The sequence below is a fragment of the Salvia splendens genome, unplaced genomic scaffold, assembly GCF_004379255.2.
Source record: "Salvia splendens isolate huo1 unplaced genomic scaffold, SspV2 ctg1069, whole genome shotgun sequence".
In the NCBI taxonomy this organism is placed as follows: Eukaryota; Viridiplantae; Streptophyta; class Magnoliopsida; order Lamiales; family Lamiaceae; genus Salvia; species Salvia splendens.
The window spans coordinates 663-19,312 of NW_024598613.1; the positions used below are offsets into that span (position 1 = coordinate 663).

At 35.3% G+C, this 18,650-nt stretch overlaps 1 protein-coding gene across 1 annotated transcript; it reads right to left on the reverse strand.

The window, feature by feature from the left end:
* Positions 1-15,350: 15,350 nt before the first annotated feature.
* LOC121788530 (chaperone protein DnaJ-like) lies at positions 15,351-18,237 on the reverse strand. The gene is made up of 5 exons (XM_042187182.1): positions 18,014-18,237; positions 17,470-17,630; positions 16,463-16,539; positions 16,295-16,370; positions 15,351-15,896 (listed from the first exon to the last, which is right to left on the reverse strand). Exons 1-5 carry the CDS (start codon positions 18,074-18,076, stop codon positions 15,659-15,661), a joined length of 615 nt encoding a protein of 204 aa, XP_042043116.1. The 5' UTR covers positions 18,077-18,237; the 3' UTR covers positions 15,351-15,658.
* Positions 18,238-18,650: the final 413 nt, after the last annotated feature.

Sequence of the window (18,650 nt, forward strand, 5' to 3'; positions counted from 1 at the left end):
CTTGGAGGGGGGTCCTACACGAGCGGCCACAAGGCACCCACCCAACCTTGTACTCGAGGCCATTGCCGACTACCGGCTTTGGATCTGGCACGCGTACTTCGGGGGTCCCTGGCTCGAACAACGACGTAAACGTGCTCCACCAGTCCGACCTCTTTACCGAAGTTTTGGATGGTAAAGCGCGGCCATCACTTCGTCGCCAACAACCGGCTGTATAAAATGGGGTACTATCTCGCCGACGGCATCTACCGAAGTGGCCGACCTTCGTGAAGACGTGCAGCAGGCTGCGAACCCAAAGCAGACTCTTTTTGCGCAGAAGCAGGAGGCTGCGCACAAGGATGTGGAGAGGGCGTTCGGGGTTCTCCAAGCGCGCTTCAACATCATCAAAGCCCCGGCTCGTTCGTGGTTCATGGAGAGCATGTCGACATCATGTATACGTGCATAATCTTGCACAACATGATTGTCCGAGACGAAGGACCCGATGCGGGAATTGGTTCGACCCCGAATCCCCCAGAAGCTCAACCGCAAGTAGTCCACCGCGAAGTGGAGCGCATCCGTCTATACAAGAACGGTTGGCTATTCGGGCAAGGACACGCAACTCTAGCGCTCACACCCAACTCCAAGAGTATCTAATTGAGCACATTTGGGAAAACTTTGGCGGAGAAGATTAAATTATGTATTTTTTATTTTTTTAGAATTTTAATTATGTCTTTTTCTTTTTTTTTTAAGTTTTTGTAATGTTGTTTTAATTTTAATGAATTGTGTTTGTTTAAATTGAATTGGGTTGTAAAAAAAAATAAAAATGAAATTGAATGAATAGTAATTAAGGGACGGAATAAGGGACGGTTAAGGGACGGAGGAGCGTTGCAGTTTCTGTCCCTTAGTTAAGGGATGGAGGAAAAAAGGACAATGGGGCCTCAAATAGTGGTCAAATAGTAGTTAAGGGATGGATAGAGACAGCGCTTGGATGATCTTAAAGTAATATAGGAAATTAATACTAGTATATAATAAAGGAGAGAAAACAAGTAAATGAATAATGAATTCACAATGAAATAGGATAATGCAAATAGTGTTTGTATATAACTATATACTCCATTATAAAAGAATAGTTCAGTTTTAGTGGAATAATGAAAAATGTGGAATTTGTCAGCTTATTTATAGGGAACGCCACATATTTTTTGCCTTCACAGTGGAGGAGTATAAAATATAGTCCAAAATGCTCTTATTATTTTATTTTATCTTCACAACAGAATTACAGATAATGCACTATGTTATTGACTACTAATAATGGTAACGTCTGTGTTAATTTTGGTGTAGTAGTTTAAGTTCAATGAATTGATTTTGTGACGATTTTATCACGAGATTAGTATTAGGTGCAGGAAAACACAAATAATAATTGAAGAAGACGACAATGTTACACTTCTTTCGACTTAAATTCATGTTTCACTACTAAATTGTTTATACATTTTTTGTATCCCTTGTATAGTTGCAATGCATCTAGATGTTGCCATAATATTTGTAGATACTAATCAAATAGTACTACTACAAACTCTTTTATGTAGGAACTAGCTTAGGCACTTTATCATTCTCAAAGTCAGGATTAGACATATATCAATCTCTCCATATCGCAGATAAATATCAAAAGAAATCAACATACATGGCACGCGACCAATCTCATTGTAATAACATATGTGAAGCTAAAACCTCTAACTATGAGGAGCAATGATGCGAACCAGTGGCGGATCCATAATTTTTTGTTTGGGGTACGATAATTAATTATAGTCAGTTGGATTTTTAAATTATATTATAAGATAATTTATTTCAATTTTTTGAAGTTTTTATTCAAAATAAAAAGGATATAATTTTTTAATGAATTAGGAACTGAAAATATAAAAATTTAATACTTTAAATTAAAATACTGTACAAAGAAGTGAAAGAACAATGAGATGTGATTAAAAAAAAAGAGATAAATGTATTTGAAGAAAACTAATAAACGTAAAAAGAAACAAACTAAATGTATTAGAAATAGAAAAGCTATAAAAAGTTAAATATTGTAATTATAATGCATTATAGGGAAATAAATGCTTTAAGTAGTTAGAAATCGTATCCATCAAAGGATAAATAAATGCTGAAAATTGTTAAGCACATGATCCGTTAGGATAAATAAATGCTCAAAATCCAAGATCAAAGTATTATAAAAAAATACAAACACGCTACCCCCAAGACTTGGACCTGGATCTCAACATTGAATAAATGCAATCTCACTGTTGCGCCACTGATTATAATTGTATGTGGGTACAGTTGTACCCCTTTGTACTGAACTGATCCGCCACTTGTGCGAACTCAACTATCATGATATCGAAATCCAAGATGCTACGACGTTGATTAAAGAAGGGTCTTGAACAAGATTGTCATTCATGCTTGCTCCAAGACGACCATGTTAGAGTAATAGGTATTCTAACTTCACCTAGGAGTGCCACATAACTATGAGGGAGTGTAACATCTTCCGTCGGGAAGGGAGGATATCGGTAGGCGTAGTGGAAATCACTTCAGACAGGGGATAAGCTTCCCTGTCGGAGTCGCAATAGTTGATCTATTAGGAACCGAGGATGTCTGACCTGTCACCCCAAAATATTGTCACACAAAGATAACATTTCTCTAACGGAATTGTTCATAAAGCCTAATATCCTGAATCGTGACTGTATGTCCAAAAAAAAGGGACATATCACAATTTTAACTCTTTAAAATGAGATTGTGAAATAACACTAGTGCACCCCACTGCTACAAGAAAAGGAAATGAAAAATCCAAAATGAAAATTTCAAATCGAAAATAGAAAATAAAGTGGGGACTGATGATGGGATTTTTGCACACCAATTATTATCCTTTTGGGTATGAATTTATTTTTGCTATATGATGATGGGTTTGCTATATTAATATTGTGCTTGGGTAGGCCCAACAACAACACCCTTTAAAGCTGGCATTTAAACTTTGTTTTATTCATTATGCTTTTTGTTTTTCGAGTGAACAATAAAAAATAGCTTCTGTACTTTGGTATTCTCACTTTTACAAGGATAACAAAATATTAATTTATGTATTTGAAGTTTCTATACTCAGTATTATAGAATAGTACTTATAATATTGTTCAAGGTTCTTTTTCACTTTTTTGTGTTTTTTTAGGAAAATTCCATTTTTAACATAAGACTTTAAGTCATTTTAGAACTTAATACAATTAAGTCATTCTAGGTGGATGGGGAAATATAGCCGCAAACAAGAAAATAATTGTTCCTTTAATCATAACCCTACATTATTGATCCTTTATACGGAAACAAAAAAAAAATCATAATTTCAAATTCAGTATACATATAATTATTTGCATGAAGGGAAAATCTAGTCTATCATTAAATACATAAATTGATCTGAACCTCTCAATTTATCTTATGAAATTAACTTAATAAAACAATTTCACAGACAAATTCAGTCTACAAAGAAAAAAGTATATATTTTCTTTGTTTTCCTTCTCAACAAAAAAACACAAGCAAACAAATACTTGACCAACACATACACTTGTGTAGCTTTTAGCCTGCAAACCAGTCTCTCCAATAAACGAAATGGATGAAGCTTTAGTATATATATATATATATATATATATATATATATAGGATGTATTCATTTCCTTTTCTCATATATTCTTCTTTTTCCTTCTTAATCTCAACCTTTAATTTTATAAATCGGATGGCTGAAATTAATCACTGATTCCATTAAATTATAATACCTTAATAAACGATTAAGGGTAGATTTGGTACATGATTATTTGATAGTTATGGAAATCCCATGATTCTCTCATGGGAATATACGGCAGTTTTTTTCCAAAAAACACGTCGATGAAGGAAGGTAATGCTGCGGTGTATATGATTTCGAATCTCTATTTTTTTCCAAGGTTTCAATTATCACAATTCTCAAATCTTTGTTCAATTAATCCTCGGGAGTGTAAGGTTGTCTAATTGGCGTTGGATCTACAGCTTTCGTTTCTAATCAATGGAAGAAGGTAAATCTCGAAGCTTCACGATTCTGTTTTTATTGCGGATGTTTCTGTCTCAATTTGTAGCAGTTTGATTATCTGATTTTTAACCAGCAATAATTAAGTGTATTGTGTTGCCATGGTATAACATGAGCGCTTGCTCTGAAACCTTCCTCCATGGATTCGCTCTCGGCATGTCGAAGGTATTAGGTTGAAACGAGACATATAATGCACATCTAGATGAAGCATAATGAACTTATGATCATATGTAATGCATAATTCCCATCTGATCAGGAATGCCTCACGGGACATCAAAGAATATGCACAAGGATATGATGTACAAATGGTGTTGGATGACATGGCGAGGAAGAAGGAGATTTCCGAGGCTTACACCTATCACTACGAAGTTAACGAATCTGACCAGTTGGTTGCTTTGTTTTGGTGCGACGGTGTAATGAAGAGAAATTACCACATGTTTGGTGATACTGTGTCCTTCGACTCCACGTACAACACAAATCGGTTGAAACTGACTACTGTGTTATTTATGTTTACTATATGTATCTATTGTATATTATGTGCATTATTACTGGATGTTACTGCTTTACGCATTGCCGCAAGTTGCATTATGATATGTTTACGCTACTGAATACAATATATATAGTATGCATTATTAATTGATGTACATGCATTACGAATTACAATATGTTGCATTATGATATATTTTAGATTCTGACTGCAGGTAATTGTCATGTATGCAGGTACTGTATGATCTTCACTCCTTTCACTGGAAAGGATAATCCTATATATATATATATATATAGCCGTGATTTTTCATTCATTCATTCGAATGCTGCTTTGCGAATCGAATAATTGTATAATTGATCTCGAGAATTTTGAATTGCTTTATTGTTCATTGTTGTTAGGTGTTTTTCGAATTGAGGATGAATCGATTGTATCCATATAATGCACCAAATTGTAGCGAGTAATGCATATTATTGACTGTATAATGCAAATTATGTGAACTGCAATGCATACGAATAAGATGTACCGTGATACGATGTTTGGCACATGTTTCTTGTTTCCCCCCAGGGTTTAATAACAGTTTATGTATGACAACATATGGTATTGAGTAATGGATATATTTGACTATATAATGATCAAAATCTGAACTGCAATGCATACGAATAAAATTTACCGTGTTTCGTTGTTTGGCACACGGTTCTTGTTTCCCCCAAGGGTTTAATAAGATTAGGGGCTAGGGTATAGTACGTACACATTAATTACAAATTGTAAAACAATTCGAATAATGCACCAAATTGTAGCGAGTAATGCATATTATTAACTGTATAATGCAAATTATGTGAACTGCAATGCATACGAATAAGATTTACCGTGTTTCGTTGTTTGGCACACGGTTCTTGTTTCCCCCTAGGGTTTAATAAGATTAGGGGCTAGGGTATAGTACGTACACATTAATTACAAATTGTAAAACAATTCGAATAATGCACCAAATTGTAGCGAATAATGCATATTATTGATTGTATAATGCAAATTATGTGAACTGCAATGCATACGAATAAGATTTACCGTGTTTCGTTGTTTGGCACACGGTTCTTGTTTCCCCCGAGGGTTTAATAAGATTAGGGGCTAGGGTATAGTACGTACACATTAATTACAAATTGTAAAACAATTCGAATAATGCACCAAATTGTAGCGAGTAATGCATATTATTGTGTGTATAATGCAAATTATGTGAACTGCAATGCATACGAATAAGATGTACCGTGATACGATGCTTGGCACACGTTTCTTGTTTCCCCCCAGGGTTTAATAAGATTAGGGGCTAGGGTATAGTACGTACATATAGCAACATCTTGTGTCTTGCACTAGGTCATGTTTTTGTTATTGTTATTGGAACTTTATATCTGTCATAATGCAACGTTTGATTTTTATTTAAACAAGTCAACTTTGTATCAGTTGTGTTCTGATGAATTATTTTGTTTGTTCCCAATTTTTTTTTCTAGGTCATAATGCAACGTTTTAGTAAAATAATGCACTAAAATGTCTATTGCAGAATTGATATCCGATTTTAATATTCCATGGACCCCTGAATTCTGGCAAAACGATTAAATTAGAAAATTCACTTATTGGAATAAATAATGCAGCCCGTTGATACGTCTTATTCAATACAAAATTTTAAATAATGATAATTTCTTGGTAAGTAATGCAACGTTTTAATCAAATAATGCACTAATTTATCTAATGTTGAATTTATATCCAGTTGAAATAAACCATGCACCCCTGAACAACGTTTATATCCACTTTAAATTTATCATGCATACTTCTTATAATGCATAATTAACTGTAACTAATGACGATATAATTACACATAATGCTCAGACTTTGCATATACACAATTATTATCGTAACGAACACTACATTGCAAATAATGACAGTCGATAAAGGAGTAATGCACAGATTGTAAAACACAATGCACAATCTATAATGCTGAATACGGACAATTTACCCAAATCTAAATCATTAGCTAATATCCAAACGCACTTATTAAGTTGCGAAAAAGTACAGTTTTAAATTGAAACATCTATCCGAATATCAGTTTACCCATTAACCAAGATCTCCCTATAGCCGAACCAAAACTCACTCCAAACCACAATTCTCGTCAACTGGAATAACATCGTCAACTGCATCGTCAATGTCTGATCTTAGCCGCTTCTCTGATATAGAACAAACAAAGTAAAACATCAAAACATTATCAATAAATCAGAATAAATAATGCTGCTAACTTTTTACAGATTAATGCATCTATCATATGAAATAATGCATAATACAACCTCATAATGCATTAAAAATTACTCATAATGCATTGTCTAAACACAAAAATGCACATGTGTTACACAAAAAATGTATTAAACAATATAAATAATACCACTCATATAATGCACACAATACTACAAAAAAATGCACTATTACTGATTCACAATGCAGTACCAACACAACATAATAAAAAAACTTTCATACTAACTGGGCAGCTATTACAACAAACCCAATACCCTTAGTAATGCATAATTTAGTAAACATAATGCATAAATTATGTTCCATAATGCACAGTCTATACTAAAAAATGCACATATGTACTCTTTCCTGAGTTTAGTCACTAAAACACACAACACCCTACATATTGCATAATTTACTGCACATAATGAATACCACTCATCCTGACTGGGTAAATATTAGTACACACCCAATACGCTTAGTAATGCATAATTTAGTAAACATAATGCATACATCATGTTCAATAATGCACAGTACAAACTAAAAAATGCACATATATTTACTATTTACTGATTGTAGTCACTAAAACACACAACATCATACATATTGAATACTTTTCTGCACATAATGACGGTTTCAGTATAGACATAATGCACTAATCAAACCATATAATATATAAAAGTAACAAATCATCAATCAGATTCCTCTGTAAAAATCTGAGGCAACAAACCAATACAACCAATGACCAATGTTAAAAGCAACATAATGCATACATAATGATACATAATGCACTGTCAGGCCTAAAAAATGCACACGGAATTCTTCCATAATGCATTCTGCAACACACTACCTACTCTACATAATGCACAATTCAAAACATTCAATGAATATCCAACCATATACATAATGCACTAATCCTAATAAACAATACATGTATATACTCTTGAGCACTGGACATCACAATACCCCTAAAATGCTAGTTGTACAGCACGTAATTAAACTAGACATCTAAATAAGGCTATTCGCATTCATACTACTGAAATGCACAACCAACGAGTGCAATTTACCTACTTCCTGCGATGCTTGCGCGCGGGGACGACCTCTTTTTGTCATTTTTGATCTGGAATAAACCGAAATAAATAAGATACTTGCACCGAGACGTGGTAAACCCAACACAATGTCGCGGACTCATAATCAGAGAAAACCCTAGACGATTACCTGGGTAAAAACGATATCCTAAAGTCTAGGCATACGCTTAGTTGACTAATTTCATAATGCATACCTGCTCGATTTGTTGAATATGGCGTGCAAACACGACAACGCCGGTCGATTTTGTGGCAGCGGTAACTGCGGTGGAGTGGAATCGGCGCAAATCGGTGGCGGAGGCTGTGGAATTCGAAATGTGGCGGATGTAAGTAGGGTTGAGAGAGGGGAAGGAGTGGGAGAGTTGAGGAGTCGGCTGGAGTAAATGGGAGAAAACTGAAGAGTGGAAGATTGCAAATCCCGTGACCTCCGCACATCCCAAAACAAAAGGCGGTTCCAATTTAGGGATTTTACTAAATTACCCCCATAATGCACAACGAAAGGAGCTATAATGCAACGCGGAAATAATTAATAAGGATTAACGTGGTCCGTTGATTGGATGGATCTAATGGCTATTATTAAAAAGAGAAAAGGATCTTAGAGTGGAAAAGGAGAATAGTGCAACCCTATATATATATATATATATATATATATATATATATATATATATATATATATATATATATTTGTACTTTGACCATATTTGATAAAAATAAATCAATTTTTTAGCGTGTAGTTAATTTCCCGCAATATTTAATTCTACCAAAATTACAAACATAGAAATTACTACTCCCTCCGTTCCACAGTATTAAAGGCATTTTATTTTGAGCACTCGTTTTAAAAAAATGATAATAAATGATTAAAGTAGAGAAAGAGTAAAGTAGGATAGAGAATAAGGTAGAGAAGAGTATCTACCATATTATCTATCTTACTTTACTATTTATCTACTTTAACCATTTATTATTATTTTTTTCAAAATGAGTGTTCAAAATTAAATGTATCTATTACTGTGGAACGGAGGGAATACTTTATGGGAATAGTATATGATATTTAGAGGAAAGTTTTAAATTTTTTATAAAAATAAAAATAATAAAATTTAAATTCAGGTTTGGATCCAGCCCGTGCGCACGCAATGCCGGGCTGGACCACACCTGAGCACGGCCCCAGGCCCCTCCACCGGCCAAAGTGTGTCCTGTCCCAGCCTCCCCCACCTACAATGCCTGCAGGCCTGAGCCGGAACCCAAGTGCGGTCCGTAATGGTGCGCTGTGGATGCTGGTAATACTAATTTATAAAGTCTAGCTTAACTAAGTCCAATCATATTAACATATATACTAAACACATCTGCATTTAATTTAGTAACGCGGCGCAGATTAGAATAAAAAGTTTCTTTCGATAATCAATCATTCATTGATAGCCGGAGATTAGTAGTAGTATTAAAGTTGACGAATTTACAAGTTGATCGACATATAAATTGACTAATTAAATTAGCGTGTATCATAATTTATAAATCACACGAGTATTATATTTTCTCATTTCCCGAAAATGATTAGGAGACGTAGAGAAAAAGAAAAGAAATCTAGTAAATTAAGGATGTATAAATAATAGGATTACTCGAAAAAAATGGTGTATAATAATGAAAGTGGTAACCAAATTTGCAAGTTCAATTGAATATAGGCGGTAGAAACAACTCAATTATGGAACCCATATTTATTGCGTAACGCTAATACGCTATCATATCTTGACAAAAATTCAGATAAACTATTATGACATTAATATTTAATTAATTAATCGAATCTGAAGCATATTTCTCCCCAACATCTAATTGCATTCTTTTCAAAAAAACTACAATATTACTTGGTAATTAATACTTTTATTAACATTTGAAACCATGTGTATAATTATTAAAGTGCGGGGCCCATTTAATCTCAAGAGAAACAAAAACATAATTATGATGTTTACACACATCCTAAATTTGTTGGATAAAAGTAGATATATTTCCAATGAGTCGTAATCATATTAGTATTTAGACATATCACTCTCATTCCATCGAAGAATCAGTAGGGGCTTATTTTATTCAACCACGAACATGTCTAAAATTAAATTGTTATGAATCGCTTGAATTGTTATGCATAAGTAACTATTGCATCATACCAAAATATAGCTAAATAGTAATATATCCAAGTAACAATTGAAGATTAAAAACGCGTATTTTTGTGAAAAAAGTTATGAATTATTGCATAGATTCTTCATTGAATCGCTATTGTAGTTTTTTTTCGGCGGATAAAATACACGTACAAGAACAATATATTATTGTACCAATAGTATAATATATATTAACAAAATGCAAATGCTAAAATCTTACCTTATTATCTAATTATCTGCCATGTATATATGTTGCATGTAAAAGAATACTACTCCTACAAAAAAGTGTAATGTCAAATGATCATTGAGGTGAACTATGTAAATAAAAATAACCCACCAAACTAGAGGGCTTTCATTTAAAACAAGAGTAATGAGAGTTATATATATAGGTGGGAAAATTTAAGCAAACTTTATAAGACCATCCACAGTGGGGCGGACGAATCTGCCACTGTAGCCATGAGGACGATATCCGATGCATCGTCCACGGACGATGGCGTCGGGACACGCATCGTCCGCGGTATCGTCCGCCCCATTGCGGGTCACGCGGACGATAGCGCGGACGATGCAACGCGTTTCCTTTTTTTATTATTTTTTTCGAAATTTTTATCTATTTAAACCCCATTTCTCTTCCATTTCTCACACCAATAATTCTCCCTCATCTCTCACTTTCCCCACACACCAATATTTCACTCTCAATCTTTCTCACTAAAAAAATGAGACCCGGCGATGACTGGAGTACCTCGGAGGGCTTTACTCGGGCTTTATTCGATTGCGTTCATGAGGCTGCGGCGGAATGCTTGGCCGAAATGGAGCGCGAATCGGCGGAGCAGGCCCAGGCGGTGCAGATCCCATGTCCGATTCGACGTCGGATGTTTGTCCGCCGAGAGCACGACGTAGCTCACCAACGTCTATTCGCAGACTATTTTGACGAGCAACCACGGTGCGGCCCGACGATTTTTCACCGCCGTTTTAGAATGCGGCGAGATCTTTTTCTCAGCATTATCCAAACGTTAGAAGCACGTGATGAATACTTCCAATATCGGGAAGATGGCATCGGCAGACCCGGACTTACGCAGTTGCAGAAGTGCACGGTTGCGCTCCGGCAGTTGGCCTACGGCACCACGGCGGACATGTTCGACGAGTACCTTTACGTCGGGGAGACAAATGGCCGCGAGTGCCTGAAGAATTTTTGTAGGGGAGTTGTGGAGGCTTATAGCAACACCTATTTGCGAAAGCCGACTACCGAGGATTGCCAGACCCTGATGCACGAGACGACGCATGACTTTCCTCGAATGCTAGGGAACATCGATTGTATGCACTGGAAGTGGAAGAATTGTCCGACAGCTTGGAGAGACCAATTTACCAGTGGATACAAGGGCAGCCACCCGGCGATGATCCTCGAAGCCGTCGCTGACCATCGGCTCTGGACCTGGCATGCTTACTTCGGTGTAGCGGGGTCGAACAACGACATCAACATCCTCAACTCATCCAACCTCTTCACCGAACAATGCAATGGCAACGGCCCGGCCATCGACTTCACTGCCAAGGGACGCCAATATCATATGGGGTACTACTTGGCCGATGGCATATACCCGAGGTGGTCTATTTTATTGAAGACGATCAGCTGCCCAATGGGTGATAAGAGAGTTTTATTCGCGCAAAAGCAGGAGGCTGCGCGGAAGGATGTGGAGCTGGCATTTGGTGTGCTCCAAGCGCGGTGGGCAATAGTGAAGGGTCCGGCGCGGTTCTGGTACAAGGACATCATCACCGATGTCATGTGTGCGTGCATCATCTTGCATAACATGATAGTCGAACACGAAGGTGGAAGAGTCACCGATTGGGGCGATGATGAAAGTGGATCTAGCTCCAGCACGGCGGCCCCGCCCCACGTTCGAGGATTACCGATGGGCTTCAATGAGGTTCTATCTAGACAGACCTCAATGTGCAACCAACAAGACCATGCTCAACTCATGAACGACATGATTGAAGAAGTTTGGGACCGTAACCGCCGTTGAGAATTTGTAGTTTTTTTATTTCGTAGTGTAATGTTTGAATTTTAATGAAAAGAAGTTTTTTTCCAATTTTGTAGTATTTTAAATATTCAAAGAAATAAAATGCTTAGGGCGGACTATAGAGCGGCCTATAGGGCATCTCACTGCAGGTGGAAAGATAGGAGGATGAATTGCTGATGTGACGGAGCATAGGGCGGACTATAAGGCGCCTACACCGTGGATGCCGTGACAATGACAGTAAAAGCATCCACTACGCGTCCCGCGTTCCGTCCCGGAGGGACGGTTCCGCCGCGGGACGCGTTGCAACGGTCGTCCCGTCCCGTAGCCCGTATCCGCGAGACAAGGGACGCGCCGGCCCGTCACGCGCCCGGGTGACGTGGCGCGCCCCCGATGCATGCGTGACGCCCACTCGCTGGCCCGCGAGTGGGCGTCGTCACGGATGACACAATAAATCAATTTTTTTTAAAAAAATCAAATTTAAAAAAAATACTTTTTATTTATAAAAATTGTTTTTATATTTAAAAACAATTTTTACAAATAATTAAATACAAGAAATTCGTAATAGCCCACATATATTTGATGGGCTTGCGAATTTATGAAACTCATTCTTGGTTGCTTCTCTTTTATAGAGACAACCTTGAATGTTTTATGTTCCACTTTTGATGTGGGACAAAGTCATTCTTGGTTGCTTCTCTTTTATTGAGACAACCTTGAATGTTTTATGTTCCACTTTCGATGTAGGATAAAATCATTCTTGGTTGTTCTTCTTTTATAGAGACAACCTTGAATGTTTTATGTTCCACTTTCGATGTGGGACAAAATCATTGTTGGTTGTTTCTCTTTTATAGAGACATCCAAGAATGATTTTGTCCCACATCGAAAGTGAAACATAAAACATTCAAGGATGTTCATATAAATTGTATTTTAAATTATGTCATTTTTATTTTTTTAAGATTTTAATTATGTTTTTTTTTTAAATTTTAAGTTGTATTTTTATTTTATGTTGTAATATTGTTTTAATTTTAATAAATTGTGTTTGTTTAAATTGAATTGGGTTGGAAAAAAAATAAAAAATGAAATTGAATGAATAGTAATTAAGGGACGGAATAAGGGACGGTTAAGTGACGGAGCGTTGCAGGTTCCGTCCCTTAGTTAAGGGATGGAGGAAAAAAGGACAGTGGGGCCCTCAAATAGTAGTCAAATAGTAATTAAAGGACGGTATAGAGACAGCGTAGTGGATGGTCTAATAATTTTGGGAAGAAAATTAAAGTGTAAACAGTCAAATGTGACAATATGCTTTAAAAAGGCTTTTGTTGGATTGACAGCTTTGTAACTTTAGTCGCTGTCGGGTGCGCACACAAATGGAGTATTTATTTTACATAAATATGAATATAACTCCTATACTAGTAGTAGTACTATAAAAGAAACACCGCTCTAAATTTTGCTTATTGTTATTGCATACGTATATCCTTTTATTTTATCATAGTAATTATTTTTGCCAATCCATCCAAAAGTTGAGATCTGGCTAGCAATAATGAGAGTTAATATTCGGATTCAAAATTTATATAGCGAGATATTTGTATTTTTGCTAGTGTTTGGTTTTATTTGAGATTTTGAGTATAGACACGAAATTGTATCATGATGGTGATGGTAATTTGGCAATACTATGTGACATAAAATGCCTCTTTAATTTAGATACAAGGTTGCAAAGATATGGACTTTTTTAAAGAATAAATAAATAAATATACATTTAAAATTGGTACTTTTACTCTCTGAAAAAATAATTGTACTTTTACCCTTTCTATTATTGAAAATGTACTGAATATTTGATCTCCAAAATAAGCATATGTAGGAAAATGAATGTATGGCTAAAAGTGCATATTAGACTCAAAAATACAAACTTTGATTATTGCCCTATATATGGCGATAAATTTTTTAGTAGTTTGACGTTAACTGGAATTGACTTCACTTCAAATATGTGTAACATTAAATAATCATTCAAATAAATTTCTTGAATTTAATCAAGTCATTTCAAGTTTTGAATGTTGAATAGGCACTGGTTTATGTATCCTCCTATCAATTGGTTCAAATTCAATAAAATTATAATATCAATGAAATATCTATTAAAATTTTATAGGAGATTTTCCGTTTCTCCACAGGTTCTACACTTAATTTAGATATAAAAAATAAAAAATACTACTACTATATAATTATGCATTTTTACAATAGAGTGAACTTTAAATTTGGTCTCTGCAAAATGGGGTTTGCACATTTTTGGTCCTTTAACTTGAAAAAATTATCACCGCATGTGCTTGGAAAATCGTTACTCACATTTGAAGTCCTTCTCCACTTATTTTTTTTCCCATTCTGCCCCCAATTTTTTAAAGGCATACTTCATCTTTTTTTTGATATTTTATAAATTAAAATTCCAACATTATACTATATATTTTAAATTTTAATTTATTAAAAATACCACGTGCATATAAATGGATAATAAATGAAAACTACGCATTACATTTTTCAGAATATATATACTAAATATATTTATACAACTAAAATATATTTAATACCCATAAAAGTAAATTTCTAAAAATGAAATGTGTATTTTTTTTACTTACTACTATGTATATGTATATTTTTATTTTCATATAAATGAAAAGTAATGTTAGATTTGAATCCCTAAAATATAGAATTTAAATTAAGTATGTTTCAAAAAGATTTTTAAGGGCAAAATGCGAAAAAATAATTAGTAAAGAACCTAAAATGTGATTAATAATTTTTCGGGGACTTGTCATCTAATATTTTTGCAAGTTAAGAGATCTAAAATGTGCAAACCTCAATTTTTTGGGGACCAATTTCAAAATTTATCCTCTACAATATTACTAGACTACTGAGTATCCAATTAGATTTAAAACAAATAAAAAGCGAGATCCGTATGTGAAGCATATGAATGGATCAAATTAAAGAATCAATTGCATACTGAGATTTGATAGGCCTACTTAAAATTTTGTCACATCCCACGTTATAGACTCGTGATTTGGCACCTATAAAAGTCGACATTGAAAAATGGGAAACGACATTAATTTCAGCCCACAACTCTTTGACTCACAATAATGTTAGATTTGTATCCCTAAAATTTTCGATTGCTTTCTATTTCAATAAACACTCATTTCACAAATGCAAAGTTTCTTCCCAACCAAATACAAACAGTAGTACTATGTCACAGCTCTCGCTATCTAAACCCTCTTCACAATTGGCCTATATTATCACCTCATCAATTTCAATTAGTTAGCTATAATCAACTAGAGAACAACATATTTTTTCGTATCAACAAAAGAAAAAAGTTATACATAATCTGGCAAAAATATACAGTTACCATTCTAGGACTTGAAAAAATGGATTGGTATCAACATACACACGAAGACCCACCAAGAACTCAATTACGTTCCTCAAACAAGCGTGAAACACCCGAGCTGCTCTACTGAACCGATTAGAGAGTCGAGCGGCCACCAATGGATTCTCAAGATACTACAGAGCAGGCAGCAAATGTCCTTGAGTATACATTCTGAATTGCGTTCCTCCACCAACGGAAGGAAAATGGAAGCGCAAGTTTAACTACCGTTGCATTTTATCCTTTTACCGTGTTTCTGATCCCCAAGCTCCATTTGTTTCGTTCGTTGCCAGAATTTGGACCACCAAGGTTTGCTCACTATGAAAGTGAGAACAAATGAAAATAGAATGACAGAAGTAGCACTCATAGAAGGCAACTTTGATAGGGTCTTTGTGTACATCATTGGTGTTGATGTATCGATGCAGATTGATGCGAATCTTTCCCCGGGTTGCCTTCTCCTATGAAGTGGAAACATATTAAAGTGCAAGAATCTAATCTAACATAAAGGTTGAGATAAGGACGCAAGAAATAACGATAATATAATGAAGGATATTCATAAATTATAGTTTCAATAAGCCATCAAGCCTAATAAAGTCTAAACAAAGTAAAAAAAGACTCAACAACTTCAAAGTCACTACTGTCTGCAACTTTCTGATAAGATTATGAATATTATTATATCAAAAAATTAACTGCTTAAATTCACATGTCGCCAAATATCTGGACAACGAGGACCACTTTCTCAAACTATAGAGTTCAAATGACCATGTAAGAAAAGAAATGTAAATGTACACATGATGCCTATACATGCATAAAACTAAAGCAAAAAAAGCAGCACAAAAAACTGGATGCAACATACCATAGCATATCCTTTATCGATTTCCACCAATGCGTTTCACTTTTGCTTCTGACGTCTGAAGTTCGGTCTGTCACATCTTTAACATAAATTCAAGGATAGTGAAAAAGTTACAAACCAATAATTGGACAAGATATAATTTGAAAGCTACTAGACAGTTCAAAAGAAAACCTTCTCTATTGTCATGGAGAACACCATCAGTATTCCTAAGAGAAGCCAACCTTTGAACCAGTTCTCGTTCTGCATCACTAAAGAAAGTTGTGGAAGCACATCAGACAAAAAAAATCTTACAATGGTTAGCATTAAATGGAATGAAGTCATGTTTGTGTTAGTATGTGTTATAGCAACATAATGGAAGAGATCATTGTCAACTTGGATTCCTGAAAAGAAACACACCATCAAAGGTCCTTGAAACTTTGTAGTTCAAATTTCAATATAAGATACTGTAAATTGCATAATGTTGACCTGAAATCAGAAGTTAAATTGAATGGTAAATTCTTTGGTGGAGGACAACTGGACAAGGCTAGGGATTTTATTTCAAATGGTTATTCTTTCTATGGAGAGGTCTGGTTGTGCATGACGCAAAAGCAGCGTACCAAATTACCAATAAATTGAGATTTCAATTAGTAGATTGACACTCTACTGCAGTCAATCAAAAGCTTGCCTCTATTCTACAACACCCATGGATGTCTCAGAGTTTAAAACAAGGTCTAGTTACACAACAGATAGCTTGGCTAGACACAAAGAAAATCAATCTATCTCCAAGAAACAGACATAGTTGTATGGACCCCAAGTACTCTCTTTTGGATTCAGGGAACAACTCTCAGAGCTATTTTTCCTTATAGAAGATACAGGGGTGAAACAATCAATCTATTGATATTGGAAGACCCAGCAGATTCTTCCGTGGTATCATTTCTGGGTCTAATGGAATTCATAGGTATAGGAAAGCCTAAGGCATATATTTTCTTTTGACCATATTAAGGTTGCTATTATGATATATTAATGTAAGGGAGGGAATGAATTCAAGAGCATCGCTTCTACACCTCAAAACTTCTTAACAAAAACAAATGAAATCTCTATAAATGGAAGCCACATAAATTTAACTAATATAAAGAGATCAGATCTCCCTCCCCCCAATAAAATATAAAGCGTCTATTCAAATTTAGTTGGATGCAAACCTTATATGCTTTGGGATCTGAACATCCACAGTGAAATAGTGATCACCCCGTACAGAAGGTTTTCTTATATTTGGCACGCCCATGTACGGCAGCCTTAATTTTTGTCCTGGCTGAGTCCCGGGGGGAATCTGAAGATCCTTTATACCTTCAACAGTATCAACCTGCAGTTTGAATGGGAAGATTTTCTTAGTTCAGTACAATGCAGTTTATCTTGACTCTAGCATAATTCACCTGATCGTTGCTTTGTATCATAAAGATCAAGAGAAATGTATTTTACAAGTTGTCAGTTTAATATACTAAAACCCTTTTTTTATTCATACATGATAACATACTTAACTCATTTAGAAGAGAGGGGAACCAGGCAGACAGAATCACGCAGAAGCTTTCATGTAAAGCGATTACAAAGAATAAAGATGATAGTATACCAGTAAGAGGTTGGACAAATTTTAGAGTCACCTTGTTTAGCTTAGTTTATTTTTCTTTTTGTAGCCAAAGAAATGAAAATATTGATTGCACAACAATGGAGAACTCTGAAAGGCTGTACCTTTTTAAGAACCCCAAGGATTGCTTCTGTATAGTCAACATCCACTCTTGAGTATAGATTCATACCATCTCTCTGAATTCCTTGTTTCTCATCAATATGGAGGACAAGATATAAATCACCCGCTATACCCCTGTATGTACATAAATACCAGGCACGAAAACATTTTAAAATATATTTACAAGTTCAACAGACCATTACAGAATTTTACATTACATGTGCTGCCAAAAGATATTTTTAGGGTACAGAAGATAATATTTAATTAGCCGTTAGAGTGCTGCTCGCCAACAATACATTACCCACATCTCCATTAAACAGGAAGTTGTAGGAGTGCTGCCCCTTAGCCAAATAAAGTTAAACAGATATCAACACAACTAACAAGAGCCCATGTTATTCTTTGCTATTTAGGCAAAAAACTTTCACCTAACAGCAAAGAGAAATTACTACCCTGTATGTCATTCATTTCCAAACCACAACTGCCTCTTAAGTTTACGATTTTCTGTTCATGATGTCAATCAAGCAGATTGCTTGGTACCACAAACTACATCCAGAACACTGCAATCAGAACTGTTGGTGCATGAAGGAACAAGAATGCAGCTAACTACTCGACTACAAGCGCCAAATATACCTGACAATATGA

Bases quoted from the DNA above. Each gene is read 5' to 3' on its own strand.
- LOC121788530 (XM_042187182.1), bottom strand. From the start codon at position 18,076: ATGAATCTATACTCAAGAGTGGATGTTGACTATACAGAAGCAATCCTT. The intron at 16,540-17,469 runs GTTTGCATCCAA...AACTTTCTTTAG, and splicing joins CAGATCCCAAAGCATATAAG to TGATGCAGAACGAGAACTGG. The intron at 15,897-16,294 runs GTATGTTGCATC...TCCACTTCATAG, and splicing joins TCGATAAAGGATATGCTATG to GAGAAGGCAACCCGGGGAAA.